Here is a 16402-nt window from a genome sequence, read left to right as displayed (position 1 = left end):
TACTGCAACTTTTTTTTCATGTACAGCTGTGCTTGAATTATTTCAAGTGTGTCCTCGCACATTTTAAGGATTGCCCCTCAAAATATTTTTACAACTTTATGGCCAACCTGTATTAAGAGTGTTAAGTACCCAACGGTAGTATCTGGAATGTTAATTTATCCATCTAACATACAAGCTACACACTTGCTAAGCCATACAATTTCAAATTGACACACAAAGCCTTTGTTCAGCAAAATCCAGCCTTTGGGTTTCCTCTGTTAACCAGCCACACTGAGATCTTTTCTTTAAAAAAAATCTAAAACCCTTTATGCTGGTCTTGTTGTTTCATTTCCTCATTAGTTGGCCCATCAGAGTTTGCATTTTCTGCAAACATTTCACTTGAATATTACCATGCCTTTCACACAGCACATTGCTCCTTCTTCACGTGACTGTTTTATTCTGAAAGACACACATATCTCAGCTGATATAAGAAATACAACAGCTCCTATTTAACAGTCCTAGGAACCCAGTATAAAGGCCATGACACCTTATCTGCCAGAGTTCCCTTATGCCAGGAACTCAATGACAATCAAGAATAGATCTACTAACAGCTGAACAAAGCGTCTCTCCTTCTCTCTTCTACTTCTGTGATGAAGATTCCTTCCAGAGGAGTTTCTGTTCTTTTTCTGAGTCTGAACTCCAATGAAGAATCTCTATTTAAACACACATGTCCATTCCATCAAATCCATTGCATAGTAGGCCAAACCATTCAACTACCTCAATGAAATAAATAACTCCGCATTTAGCATCTGATAGTTTACATTAGATATGTAACACTTCCTGAAATTATAAAGACATAAAAGGCATTTTTCTTGTTCCTTCCCAGAAATGTTTTTGAAAACTATGTGATATCAAACATGAGCAAGAGTATTTCTGACAAACAGCTTGAATGCAGCTTGCCAGTTGTCACTAATGACTGTAATATGCAACTGCTTTACTAGGACATACACAGTTCAAGTGGGGCAACACCAAAGCATGACTCATGCCTCATACAAATACACCATGTGCTGCAAGCACATCCTGAATCTTTTATGACAGTGTTCAATATACTGGCAAAAAGGCACATACTGCTTTATTCAAAGTTTGCAAATTGGCAGAAAAGGTATTTGGCAAGCAAAGCGGAATTACAGGCTGTCCCCAAGCTACAAACAAGATAGATTCTGTAGGTTTGTTCTTAAGTTGAATTTGCTTTTAAGTCAGAACAAATACATTGTTTAAGTGTAACTCCTCTCTTTCCCTCCTTCTCTATATATGCATGCTTGGGATAGCACAGGGAAGTGTTAATATCCCTGTGGCATTTGTTTTGCTATCTGTGTCCCTGTTCACAAAATTTCATCTCACTTTCTATTCCTGTAATACCTGGATTTTGTAAAAAAAATGGCTTATTGTGGAAACAAAGTTTAATGATAAAGCTTCATTTGAGACCCCTTTTCCCATGATGACTCATTCAGGAGTGAATTGCCCTTCCTCATGGTAGATTTTTCTTACTTGTTGTCTCACCAGCCTTTCTTAACTATGAATTGTTCGTAACTCAGGCACTGCCTGTAGTTATATTAAAAATAATTGTGACATTTAGTAGTCTTAATTCTGGAAAATCTTTTTGTTACTGTTACATGTCTTGAAGTCATTTCTAACTTATTGCTACTCTAAGGTGAAACTATCACAGGGTTTTCTTTGCTAGACTTGTTCAGAGAGGGTTTGTATTTACATTCCCTCTGAAGCTGAAAGTGTGCTTTGCTCAAAGTCACCCTGTGGGCTTCCAGAATTGAAGTCTAATCCTCAAACCATTACACCATGCTGGCTCTTTTGGAACATCTTAGCTGCTGCCTAATAAATACTGAGGGCCGGAATACATAGCTATATACTTGTAGCACAGTACTGGATATTGAATATTCCTAAAAAGAAAAGGTTCAACATATGCATCTGATCTGCTCCAGAATACGTTATTCCAATAATCTGAATATAAAACTTCTCTGTCAATCATAAATCTGAAACAACTTTAGCAAAAAAAGCACAACACTAACATATAATTCTGTCACCTCCTATAGTATTTGTTCTACTGCTAATCTACCACAGTAGAAACTCTTGAAAAAATATCCTGTAACATCCATATATTAAGAACTGTAATATATTTTACATTAATTTACTTTCAATATACCTTAAAAACAACTATCTCAGCAAACATGGGTCAAAGTCTAATCCCAGAATATTCCACTTAATACTGTATTAAAAATCTTCAAGCCTATACTGGTCATATAGCTTTCATGGAAATACCAAGATTAACACTGAGTGAGCAAATTCCCTACTGAATTCAAGTAATAGACTTAAAATTGTTTTTCTCTCATTTAGGGAGAATGAGACTGAACATCTCTGAACTCCATGGGGACAGACTGGGCCCCAACATACTGCTTGCTTTCTTATTCTGAACTGCATTCACGAGTTACTTCAACACAGCAAAACACAGGTGTTAGATGCTGAACACATGATGCTCGTTTTAATCATGAGCAAGAACACAACCTGAAAATAATATAATATCCATTAGCACCAGGAATTACATAGTGACTGTTTTCAATGTGCCTAGGTTTTTTTTTTCAAACAACATACTGCCTAGTATGAGTGCTACATTAATAGACCTTTATCAATGTTAAAGCCAAAGCAGGATTTTTGTCCTATTATGGATGAGGCTTCAAGAGTTCGGTTTTACCATTTATAATACTTTATCAGCAACCATTAGGACACTATACAAATAAGCCTTTTAACTGGACAGAGAGATATTCTATGAAGAAATCCTTACAATCTGGTTTTTAGCAATCTAGCAGCCGCTGCTTCGAGTTCACAATTGCAGCTATTCATTGGAGTCCTGAACTATAGCTGGCACAGTTCACAGTAAGCTATCTATGCCTTTCTAACCAGCCTGGTAATATTTGCACCAAGTATCTGCCAAACATGTAGGAGGTTTAAACAAGCTTTCCCAGTGATGTATTCTTTCAAAAGTGGCAACATATTTTTTGAGAGCCAAGAATATACTAATCAGCTAGTTATGTTTTCAGAAGCCTGGCGGATGTTTGAATTTAATAGGATTAAAAGATCTGGGATTTCAATTTTAACAGTTTATTTTATGCCCATTTTCAATTGTGAAAAAAATAAATCTAAACATGTTGTGTCATTCAAAATGTGTTTTATTAAAATAAAAATAAATTGCAATTGTAGTGTAAATGACATATTACACTATTATGATACTATCCAGTAGGTTATACTTGCTGTGCAGCACTGTTTCCAAAAGTACTGTGGATAACTGATTCTACAAACTCTGCATGAAGCAGTATGCACTTAAGAAAAAGCCACACAAAAGTTTGGAGACCAAACAGATAGACAGCACCAAAGCATCTTCCTATGTAGCTTTCAAAATTGTGACAGATGATTGGCTAAACAAATACTGCAAAAGACAATTTTATTAAAAGGACAAGAGGTATTATGTAATTTGAAGCCTTGGATAGCTTCATAGCAGTCTTAGAAACAAAATATATTTCTTATTTTATATTTCCCTGAAATTCACACCAAATCAGTTTAGATTCTATTGCTGGGGCCAAGGAAAGCCTATGTTCTAAAATTTTAGATTCAGATTTGGATAAAGAGTATTAACTGAGGTAGAAAAAAGTAAAATAAGTGCTACTACTAATATAATTTTCTCTATTAAATAATCAGTAAATACCACTCCGCATATTTTGTACTAGAAAGGAGCATCTTGTGGCCTCCCACACTTGTTAAGAATCCCATAGTCTTTTACCTCTGTCTTTATTGGCTTTAGCCAATCAGTGTTGCAGTCCAGCCACATCAGGAAGGCCACAAGTTGCTGACCCCATATTCTATACTATGTATAGGTCAACTGAAATTACACTAAATTCATTAATTGTTAACAGTGAGTAGTAAGAGTGGCTTTTCACCAAGGTAACGAGTTTCTCCCATACCTCTATGCTAGTAGAATCCTCATGGAGATCATAAAAAAAATCAAACAGTTCCACCTTGAGAACCACACAAGTAGCAATTTTAAATCCAAGCATGCCTCACCCCTTGATTTGTTTTTACATTCTCTTTCACATTCTTCCTGTGCATTTTATCTCGCTTTTCAATACATGGGTTAGCCAAAGAGGCTAAATGGGCCTTTCTTCTGTTTCTATGGAAGATCTCTTCCACTATACAGAGGGCAGAAGGAGGGAATGTTCATATGTGATGTACATGTGAACATACTCCAAGGATACTGTCAGTTCTGTATGACAATCATTGCACATGCAGTGATTTCTGAAGTGATGCACACACACACACACGTCACATTGTATACAACAACACACAGGACTACAAGCTTCACCATTTTAAAAGAACCCACATTTTATAGCCCAAGGAATTGATATTCACTAAAAAATATCCAAAAGGAAGAAATCAATTCGGAAAAGGTAGCTTTGCTTCAAGTACATAGTACTGTACTTACACTTTTCTAAGATAATGAACATATTTTGCACAGAGTTCTGTAACATGAACCACAAAACTGGAAAATTAAAGCTGCAGTGTTAAGCACACTTACTACACTGTATAAACCCAGTGGGATTTATTTCTAAGCAAATATGCTTAGGATTGTGTTGTACACGTTACAATATTACATATTAATATATCAGATCCATTAACATTTAGGGCTTCTACTTTAAAAACATATCTGTCAATATTAACATGAAATCTGCTACCAACCTGCCTTTCTTTCTCTCTTTGTCTAGAAGTTGGAATAAGGCTACATAATAAATAAGACAAAATGTATGGCACTACTGGGTATTTTATCTTCACTACAATTAGCAATGCTGAGTTTAATGCAATACTCAGTTCCTGATGTTTCAGCATCAATTACAGCCACAAAGCATTGTCTGTTTTCTGTTCAGTAGTTCACAGTTAGGTCACATCTAATTCCCCAAATGGAGAATTTTTATTTGATACTTACATTTCAACATGCAACAAGTGATAAATGACATTTCAAGCCACATTTCAAAGTAGGCTTTAAGGAAATAAGTACCTTTTAGGGGAAGTTTCTAGTTCTGAGCTACTGGAACCTCCTTCCAGGTTGATTATAGGACTGGAATCTCCAATGACAAACTATTTCCACTTCTATGCCTCTGCGTTTACCAACAGCATAGAAATAGGCCAGAGGGACAGCCTCTCACTCCAAAGAAGTTTAGTAACAGGACAAGTCCCAGGTTTAAAAACATATGAGTCTTGCCCCCTTTTTCTTCATTTCTACTTCTCTCCTTTCTTTCCCTTAACACTAATTTTATTACAGTACAGGTTTCCTAGTGATTTTTGTATTTATAAATCTTTCAAAGATATAGAGGATGTGAAAGTACCTCATTTCCAAATTTGGTACTTTCTCCAGAGAAGCAAATTAAAAAGCTGCATAAAAATTAATCAACAAAACCTTCCCTTAAAGTAGTAACAGTCCCATTTGACTTATTTACATGATGATATGTGGTCATTACAATACAAACTTTTAAAAACTCTTCACATGCTAGACCTCAATCCTAAGCATTTCTTCACCAAGAAAAAAAGCCCAGAGAACTCAATTGAACTAATTTCTGAACATACCATTCTGAAAACATTATTAATCCCTGAGCTCTCTCAAGATTTTTTTTTAACCTCAAACAATTATAAAGCAATGGATCTGTTTATTAGCAAATAATTGTAAACACCAAAGTGCCATAGGAAGCAAGTTATAGATCTTGACTAAATGACATGTATTTTCTCAACATCATTTCACTTTTAATTACATTATTATAGCTGTATTATGTTTACATAAATAAGCTAACAACAGTCCAGTGAAGAACAGGCTTCATATTATTCAGTTCACTACGCTAAATTTAATTAGGACTAAGTATACATTTGGTGCTTTAAATGGAAAAAGATAAACTTACTTTGCTTTGATGTACCAAATGTATTTGTTGTGCTCTCGTAACTGTTATTCACCAATAGAAATATGATTTTAATATCAATTTTAAGATTCATTGTTTAATTTCCTTACATTCTCTCCATTTGAAGTTTTGCACGTATTGTTGCTATGAAGTTTGACACCTAACTAATTTTAAAAATTCATTCCTCTTATCACCTATTATAAAGAAAAATCTCCAGAGGTGACTTAAGATATACATAAACCCATTAAATGGTGGCAAAATGTTTTTACAACCAGGTACCTGTGTAAAATGCATAAAAGATAAATACCTGTCTTCATCACCATCAACAGGAATAGATATGCCAAAGACAGAGCTGGCAAGACTGTTCATAGGAGTAGTTGCTGGTAAATTAAGAGGGTTTGTTAAAGTGTCTGGAATAGGTGGCTTCACAAGAAGTTTATTTTCAGCAACAAGAGAAAGTGGTGGTTGAGGTAGGGGTTCAGATTTTCTTCTAGTATCATCAATCTGGCCTAAAGGTTGAGTCTGAAACTGTCCGATGTTAGATTGTAGCAGATTTGTAGGTACATTGGTTGCACCTTGCATTAGCGGAAGGCCAACATGCTGCTGGACAACACTGGAGCTCCTACTGACAGATGTATGGCTGGTCAGCTGGGATTGGACTAAAGTAACAGAGGCATTTGGCATAGTAACAGAAGTTGTACACACACTAGGCACACTAGTACCAGGTACAGCTGCAGGCACATTCTGGACTCCGGAGACAACAGTGTGAGGAGCACCAGCCACTTGATTGCTTCCACCCATTTGCTGCTGAGTCATAGATTTCTGTTGCACAACTCCAGCGTGCCCCATGCCTTGCTGCACCACACCTCCTGGCTGAGGAATGACAGCCTGAATCGGAGTTGTCAAGCCACTCTGCATCAGCCCAGATCCCTGTCCTACTGTTTCGCCCGCTTGTGAAGCAACACCCATCACTGGGCCTATAGCGGAAGGGTTCTGACCAACGACCGGTGCTGCTGGAAGACCACTTGGGACAGGGCCCGGAGCAGCTCCTTGAGGTGGCATGACGCTCATGTGCTGGATGTATTCCGTCTGGCCAGGAGCCTGCGTTGGCACCAGGTGCACCGGTGGGATCTGTGACTGGGGATAAGCGAACGGCTGAGCCTGAGCCACGGGGACATTTGCTTGCTGTACCACAGGCTGCTGGGGCGGCGGCATGGGCAAACCAGCTACATTCGAGGGCGGCAGGGCTTTCCCGTTGGGCTGCCCCATGTTTTGTGCATTTCCCTGTTGTGCCTGGGTCTGCAGCAGAGGCCCTATCACTTGCTGGCTGACTGCAGGAGCCCCCGAGTAGGCCTGTGGCGGCAGAGGAGCAGTACTGTGAGGCACAGCCCCACCTATGGGCTGCTGCTGCTGTGGAGGAGGCCCAATGACAAAACCTGGCTGCTGCTGCTGCTGTTGTGGAGCGGGCAGGGGCTGGCTGATCTTCTCCGGCTGGAGAAGCTGTGACACAGCAGCCAGGGAGCTGTCAGCCAGGGAGTCCGCCATACCCGAGGCCGCCAGGGAGCCTCCGGTGGCGCCCAGGCCGCTGTCCCGGTCTTGGGAGACCTGCTCGAAAGTACTGTTGTTGTTGTGGCGGATGCAATCCCCAGTCCGGGCCAAAACGGCGGCACCATCCGAGTCCCGGTCGTAGTACTCCATACACGTCCATCGGCCGCGTCGGTAGGGCTCCCCGGAGCCGTGGTCCAGCTTGATCACCCGGAAGCGGGAGCTACAGGCGGCGGAGGCTGAGGAGGAGGCCGCGAGGGGCGCGCTAGACCCCGGGGGGGCGCTCCTCGGCACGGCCCCTCCTCCTCCGTTGGCGGGCGAAGACGGCGCCTGGGGCGGCATCCCTCCCGCCATCGCCACGGCCAGTTGCCCGTCCAGCACCAAGTTGGGCGAGACCGTCCCGGGGGTCTCGACGGCGGCGGAGTCGGCGCCGACGTTGTTGAGCGTCTCCTCGGAGGAGCTGCGCTGGCAGGAGGCGTCGTCCTCGTGGCCGTAGTCGGTGGCGCGGGAGACGTCGAAGATCTCGGAGGAGACGTCCTCGGTGCGCGACTCATCCGGGTCGTCCAGGCTCTCCGTGTCCTCCGTGATGCTGCTGGCCACCTGGGCCGTGGTCACGCTGGTGATCTGGAAGCAGCTCTTCTTCTTGGCCGGCATCTTGGACATGGTGCCGGGCCCGAGACGGGGAAGGGGCAGAGCAGGAAAAGGAGGAGGAGGAGGCGGGAGGAAGGAGGGTCGGGAGCGGGAAGTCCAGTCCAGGCCGGGCCGGGATCACGTTCTGCCGACGGCGGGGCCGCGCATTCCTCCGGCCTCAGCGGGCGGCCCCGAGGCCTGGCGGTGCGGAGGGGAGGGAAGCGAGGAGGGAAGGCCGCGAGAGAGGCGGGGGGCGGCGGCCGGGCTCCTCCTCTTCCTCCCCTGAAGGAAGGAAAGAAAGCGGGCGAGAAGGAAGGAAGGCAGGCAGCCAGGCGGCTAGGCCAGCGCCACGAGCCGCCTCCTCCGCTCCTCCTTCTGTGTGGAGTTTCCTCTCCGCCGTCGAGTAGCGAGGCCCCCGCGGTGGGCCCTAAGTCCGTCGGCGAGGCTTCAGGCCGCCTCTCTCTACCCGGAGATCAGCACCGGGCGCATCTTCCTCAGGCAGAGAGGCCCCTCAGGCGGGCAGGCGGGCGCGCCTCGCAGGCTCCCCTTCCTTCTCTGTCTCTGTCTCTCTCTCCGCCTCCTCCTCAAATTCAAACTGCTCGCTCCCCTCACTCAAGATGGGGCTCAAGTGGAGCCGCGAGGCAGGCTGGGAACTCCAGCTAAGCCGCTGCTACTGCTGCTGCTGCTGCTGCCGCCGACACCGCCGCTGAGGCTCACTCGGGCTGCTGCTGCTACTGCGGCAGGCAACCCGGGCCCCGCCCCCGACGTAATGCCGCGTTGACGTCACCGCCTCCCGGCCCCTCCTCTTCCAATTCACATCCGAAAGAAAAGGCGTGGTTTATCGGAGGCTTCTCGGAGGGGAAACTCCTCCCCCCTCGCTGTCGTCATTTTAACCGTTTGGAATGTTCCACTCGCTCCTGGGGGACCGCCTGCTTTTTCTTGGTATCGCCCACTCTCATTGAAGGGGAGGGGGAGGAGGATGACGACGACGACTCTGTGGCAGGGCAGTGCTGCTCCATCTTGGAGAGGAACCTGAGGGATCTTCTCCACAGCTCCAGAACACTAAGGTAGAAAATCCCACAATATCTGCTTTGAACTGGGGGCTCTTCCACACAACTCTATATCCCAGAACATCAAGGCAGAACATTCCACATGATCTGCTTTGAACTGGGATATGTGGCAGTGAACCCAGTTCAAAGCAGATATTGTGGAATTTTCTGCCTTGATATTCTGGGATATTGGGCTGTGTAGAAGGGCCTTGGGTTGTCTGTGTCCACACTGTCATATATTCCAGTTCAAAGCTGATAATGTGGGATTTCATTCAGTTGTGTGAAGTGAGAAAGGTCCCGCCCTCTTCTTAGGCCCCTTCCACACAGCTGAATAAAATTGCATTATTTGCTTTGAACAGGGACATATCACAGTGTGGACTCAGGCCCCTTCCACACAACTGAATAAAATCCCACATTTCCTGCTTTGAACTGGAATATATGCCAGTGTGGACTCAGATAACCCAGCTCAACATAGATATGGTGGGATTTCTGCCTTGATATTCTGGGTTATATGGCTGTGTTGTGGAAGAGCCATAAAATAACCTAGTGCCCTTCCACCGAGCGATATAACCCAGGATATCAAGGCAGAAAATCCCACATCTGCTTTGAACTGGAATATATTGCAGTGTGGACTCGGATATCCCTGGATCCTTCCACACAGCCATATAACCCAGGATACCAAGGCAGAAAAATCCCATATCTGCTTTTAACTGGGATATGTTGCAGTGTGGAATCGGGTAACCCAGGGCCCTTCCACACAGCCATATCACCCAGGATACCAAGGCAGAAAATCGGCTTTGAACTAGGTTACCTGAATCCACACTGCCATATATTCCAGTTCAAAGCAGATAATGTAGGATTTTATTCAGCTGTGCGGAAGGGTCTTTCGTTGCACTACAATCGAGAGACTGTAATAAACAGAAAAACTAGATCCTCACTGGGTTGCTGTGAGTTTTCCAGGCTATATGGCCATGTTCCAGAACCATTCTCTCCTGACATTTCACCTGCATCTATGGCAGGCATCCTCAGAGATTGTGAGGTATAGATGCAGGCGGAACGTCAGGAGAGAATGCTTCTGGAACATGGCCATACAGCCCGGAAAACTCACAGCAACCCAGTGACTCCGGCCATGAAAACCTTTGATAACACATAGATCCTCACTCATTACTTTTAGGTTACTACAGAGCCTACGTGCCCCTATTTATTAGGGCAGGCTTTTAACACTGATGAGCAAGGAGTCACGCCCTGTTTTGTATCTTCTAATTGTGCCTTTACTTCTTTCCATATAATAAAAGCTTTCCCTCACCACCACAGTTGAGTTTATGCACCCAAACCATACATACCATTGTGTTTGAGAGCCACTGATCTGGATTAATGACCATGTCCAGATTATAATCATTTCATCTCCCATAAACTCTTCAAAATAACTAAATTCTTCCTCAAACAATGCCCTGGAACACGCCTCTATGCATTTTTATCCAAAGAGCCCCTGTAATCTCTGCACATACAGGTATGGGCAAACTTGGGAGCTCCAGGTGTTTTGGACTTCAATTTTCACAATTCCTAACAACCAATGCTGTTGGAAATTGTGGGAGTTGGAGTCCAAAACACCCTGAGGGTCCAAGGTTGCCCATACCTGTTAGAAAGTAGGTTTTGAGAGTAGGAAAACCTAGTCCTCTTTTCATATCGTCTTGTAGCCCTTTGATCTGATCCTTGGTCTTTTCCCTTGCCAAATAAATGTTGGTAGGTCTTTTTGCCATTGCTTATATGGAATGTCATTCAGTATAATTGGCAAGGCTTGAAATAGAAACCACAACTTTGGTAGTACATTCATCGATGTATCCTTGACATTTGCATTTGCCACCACGTAGAAAACATTCTGAAAATGACAAGCGAACTAACAGTGAGATATGGAATATCCTGCTGAAGCTCTAAAACTACAAAATCCTATGCCTGTATTAACAGATAACAGTAGAAATTAACATAAATGTGGCTCATTGATCGAGTAACTATAACATAGTTTTATATAACCCAGGCATGGGCAAACTCAGGCCCTCCAGGTATTTTGGACTTCAACATGCACAATTCCTAACAGCCGGTTCCTACCGGCTGTTAGGAATTGTGGATGCTGATGTCCAAAACACCTGGAGGGCCCAAGTTTGCCCATGCCTGATATAACCTGGTTGCAATGGAAATATGTATTCTAAATAACCCTGGTAATATATACATCAGTTTTATTCTGTTGTTATTCTATTCCTTTACCTTAGTCTGTTGATTGAAATACCTTCTATGGTTTTAATCATTTTGCCTCCCCAAACTGAAACAGAAAAACATTTCAGTTCTCATGAAAATGCAATTATAATACAGGGTGTCTGAAAAAGAACTCCCTATTCACCATTTAATTTAAATGGGGAATAGGTAAGGTAAAGGTTTCCCCTGACGTTAAGTCCAGTCGTGTCCGACTCTGGGGGTTGGTGCTCATCTCCATTTCTAAGCCGAAGAGCCGGCGTTGTCCGTAGACACCTCCAAGGTCATGTGGCCGGCATGACTGCATGGAACGCCATTACCTTCCCGCCGGAGCGGTACCTATTGATCTACTCACATTTGCATGTTTTCAAACTGCTAGGTTGGCAGAAGCTGGAGCTAACAGCAGGCGCTCACTCTGCTCCCCGGGTTTGAACCTTGGACCTTTTGGTCTGCAAGTTCAGCAGGAGTTCTTTTTCAAACACCCTGTATAACCTTGTATCTGAATTTTATTCGTTACAGCACATACAATGTAAAATAAATCCCCCCACCAAGTTTGTTAGAAAGTATTTAACAATCTGAAGTGTATAAAGCAGGCCTTCCTAAAGTCACTCTCTAAGTTGGCAGGAGATATCTAATCATTGTCTTGGAATAAGGAAGGTGACAAAGATAGGAAAAAGTCTGGAGATGAAGTCCTTTGTCTACCATAATCAAAATAATAATATAATAATAATAATCTTTATTTCTATCCCACCCCATCTCCCCGAAAGGACTCAGGGTGGCTTACAACATAAGTAAAACGCAATAAACAAGATATACAAAGTAAATTACAAATTAATAAGGAAAACTAATAAAACAAAATAACAAACAATAAACTGTAAAAACATTAAATACATTTTAAAACAAAATAGTTCCAACAGATTAACTAAATTAATTAAAAGTCTCAGTGCTCTATGTGTATCCATAAAAATAAAGACCTCATCCACATTAAGGGTTACTAATCGTTTTCAAAGGCTTGCTTAAATAGCCAAGTCTTTAAGTCCTTCTTGAAAGTCATGAGGGTGGTTCCTTGTCTGATCTTCCTGGGGAGGGTGTTCCTGAGCCAGGGGGCCACTATTGAGAAAGCTGTCTCCCTCGTCCCCACCAACCTCGCTTGTGATGAAGGCAGGATTGAGAGGAGGGCTCCCCCAGGTTCATAAAGGGAGATGCGGTTGCGTAATTAGGCAGGACCCAAACCATATAGGGCTTTATACTGTAGGTAATAACCTGCATTCTGAATTAGGCCCAGAAGCAAATAGGCAACCAATGTAGCTGCTTCACGAGGGGCGTCTTGTGTTCTCTGTGACCCACCCCAGTCAGTAGCCTGGCTGCAGATCTTTGTACTAATTGAGGCTTCTGACCCATCTTCAGAGACAGCCCCATGTAGAGTGCATTACAGTAATCCAGACTGTGGTTCTATGTTCTCAGGGGGAGTGTAACCCTGTCGAGCACAGGTTGCCACTGTATACCCCAATCGACCTCACAACTGACCAGGAGAGCCTCTATCTTGTCTGGATTAAGCTTCAATTTTAAGCCCTCATCCAGCCCATCACACTGGTTCAGGATATGGGAAGTTTCCTTGGACTTTGGTGGAAATGAGTAGTAGAGTTGTGTGTCATCTGCGTACAGATGACATCGAACCCCAGAACTCCTGCTGAGACAACATGATAGCCATCTTTGAATATCTCAACAAGGTTCACATAGATGATGGAGCAAATTTCCTTTCTCTTGTGCTAAGACTCTTTCATGCAAAAGCGTTGATTCTGAAAATGTAGAATGTCTTGGAATGCTCATTCTGTTGCTTGTCCTCATGACATCAATCACTCTTGCCCCCAGTACACATGTTAAACCTATCTTGATTTAAGTCACTTACTGGCTTCTTGCTTCATCCAACCAATTCCCAATTAAAGCCCCTCTAGTTTTGGAAGCTCATCGGACAACACTGTCGTATGGTAATTCCACATTGTTACTAACTGTGTTAGTTTTATTTTTGATGAGAAGTTATTGCATATTGTGGCTTTTCCTGTGCCGTACCATTGCTGGGTCATTTGGAAATTAATTGTTTTTCCACTTGAAATAATCTGTTAATGTTCTCCCATCCTACTATGGTTTAATACCACTATGATATTAATGTCTTTTTTCACTTCATTTGTAATATTGGGAACATTTTAGGGTGTAGCGCAGGTATATTTTCATTGTTCTTTTATTGGGATTCCCAAGGGATCTACAGCAGGAAAATGCCAAGGGTTCCCAAAATAACCACTGGATATTCGTTTTCCATTCTCCAGCACTGTTCTGTAAAAGAAGAGGAATAGCATAAAAGCACAACTCTGATATAACCATATTAAATATTAATGTCCATAGAAGCCATGGGTTTTGGGACAGTTTAAGGAGTAAAGTGTAAATATACAAAAGTGGAATTGGATAAATGTTGGTTCATATGAAAAAGAATAAAGAAGTGGTGGACATGATGTGGGATGTTCTTCTTTCCAATATAGGTGGGGAGTGTGTGTGATACTAAAATAATGTTGTTGCATAATCATGCAATTGTGTTATTGCACAATCATGGCTTCTTTAAAAAAAATCATCACTAATCATGGAGAAAGGAGTGGAACAAACAGGATGGTATTGTCATTTTTTAAGTGTGAGAAAGCAAATCCAGGGACTGACACCACTGAAGCATAAATGAAATGATGGTGTGAAAAAGTGCATTGCAATTTTTTTCAAAGAAAAAAATTTCTTTTTCAAAGAAAAGACATGCATTTCAACCAGAACAAGCTGAAACAACTGACTAGTGTGATAAACACTTTTGTCTTATGGTCTTTTGTCGAAAATAGTAATGTCAAGACCTACATGATAAGTATTTAGACTAATTGGCAAAACTCCATCCACCACTGCAATTCCAATATAAAATATCAGACTAAGCTACTGAGTTACTGTACATTGGACCAATTGTTTCTGGAGAGCAATGATATTTAATTAATATTGTCTAAAACAATCTTGTCATTCTTTGTGCTTGTAGTGCCTTAGTGAAAAACACTCCAATACAATATCACAGCTACTAGCATTCTGGAAAATGCATGGGAATTTGGCATGCAACACTAGGAAATTTGCAGCCTTGCCTTGAAAGAGTTAATCACAAAATGCTCCATTCAAGAGCATTGTTTGCAGAAGGATTTTGGTGTAACTTGAAACAGCCCTGTAATGAGGCCCTAAGCAGGCTATAGTTAATGAGTATTCATCGACATGGATTATTTGGCTGCAGTCTGGCTTGGCCCAAGAAAAAGGAATAGAACTTGACAAGGGAGGGGGCGGGGGCGCATAGTAGAGAAGATGTGGAACCAGAATGAACAAGATGCACTGATTCATTAACAAAACAGAAAGTTTATGAAAAGTCAAGTATCTATGTAGTTACAGCCCCTGGGTAAGTTGGCTGAAATTCACAAATAACCCATAATAACCCATACAATGGCCTTGGCAGCATGACAGGGATAATATTTTTGAAAGGTTAGGCAACTATTGTTGAATTATGTTCTGGTATGTTGGAAACAAGCATGCTGGTACTGTTATTCAGTGTTAAGCATGCATGTATTTCTTTTTGCTCTTGGCATGAATACCAACTGCTGTTTAATGAGCAGAAAATTCCAGGTAAAGACAACTCATGCTTCAATGTCTATATACGGGCCAGAAATCTAACCATGGCACCAAGCCCTTTGCTTATGTGGCATTAGAAAATGTATGTTTTAGGGAATCCTTTAATGCAGTTCCAATATACAACTATGCCAGTTCTGTCTTTTGGGAAAGGCAAACTAATGAGTCACATTTTCACCCATGAAGATTTCAGCTTTTAATACGTATGCTCAAAAATTCAAAGTACAAATAAGTTGATGATACGCATTAATGCACGTCCACTCAAATTTGTGTGTGTGCTTGCACACGTGACACAGTGCATACTGTGCAGAAAAACTACACCAAAGTTGGTAGGCTTCAGGCATGGCTCAAATGTAGAGGGACTAAGCAATGTCTCATATAATCAGCTCTCCACAGCCATGGATTCCGAGTCCACAGATTTAACCATACACAACTTTTATATGTTTTTTTTTAATTTCAAAAAACAAACCTTGATTTTACCATTTTATATAAGGGACACTATTTTCTAGACCATCGTATACAACAGTAACTTGGTATCCTGGAATCAAATTCCAGTGGATAACTAGGCACCACTATACTTTTCTCTGACTTCTCCTACTTTGAATTGGGCATTCTGCATCTCTTCCCAAAGGAATTATAGCATACAATGAAAAGAAGGGAAGGGTTGAGAAGAAATTAAGCAGCTTCTTTAAAACTGAACATATATTTCATGAGCTTTTGTGAATTTCAATCCATTTCTTCAGATGCACTGATAGAATTAAGATCAAACCACAGGAACATTAGCAGCTTCCTAGTTGCAGGTTAAGGTTGTGTGAGCTATCAACACATACTTCCCAATAAGAGCTAAGAAAAAAAATGCAAATTTCAGCGTTAAATAACACCCACACTTTGTGCCAAGATGAAAAATTGGGATGCTTTCTGTTCAGCAGTGGGTGCATCTGTTCACATGGTCATCCCCCTCTCCCTGGGCTTGGGATCAAGAGATGACACTAACCTTGTCCCTATTATCCTTGGCCTAATGGTGACCTAACCACCGACTGGCAGTCATGTCCTGTTGCATTCATTGATGCTTGCCAGAACCCTAGCACGATTGAAGAAATGAGGGGGGAAAGGAGGAAGGGATTTGTGCCCGGTGGTCGCAGCTAAGCCAGAAGGTAAGGGTGGTGGTCCAGTGGCACTGAATTAGATGAGAGCCATCTCTGATCCACATATACTCAAAATTCCAAGAGTTCAAGGGCAATCCATAACAGATTTGGGAAG

General features: G+C 42.3%; 1 protein-coding gene across 2 annotated transcripts in view; it reads right to left on the bottom strand.

Moving 5' to 3' along the window:
• Nucleotides 1-8985, bottom strand: part of tsc22d2 (TSC22 domain family member 2) — a 38375-nt gene extending 29390 nt beyond the window's left edge. The window contains exon 1 of one of the 2 annotated variants that reach the window (XM_003218236.4): nucleotides 6292-8985. In XM_003218236.4, coding sequence (XP_003218284.1) covers nucleotides 6292-8192 — 1901 coding nt within the window. In that variant the 5' untranslated portion in view covers nucleotides 8193-8985. The remainder of the gene's footprint in view (nucleotides 1-6291) is intronic. The other variant, XM_008106184.3, reaches the window with a different exon arrangement.
• Between the last annotated feature and the right edge of the window lie 7417 nt (nucleotides 8986-16402).

The sequence above is a fragment of the Anolis carolinensis genome, chromosome 3, assembly GCF_035594765.1.
Source record: "Anolis carolinensis isolate JA03-04 chromosome 3, rAnoCar3.1.pri, whole genome shotgun sequence".
In the NCBI taxonomy this organism is placed as follows: Eukaryota; Metazoa; Chordata; class Lepidosauria; order Squamata; family Dactyloidae; genus Anolis; species Anolis carolinensis.
This window is presented reverse-complemented; position numbering and strand designations above follow the sequence as displayed.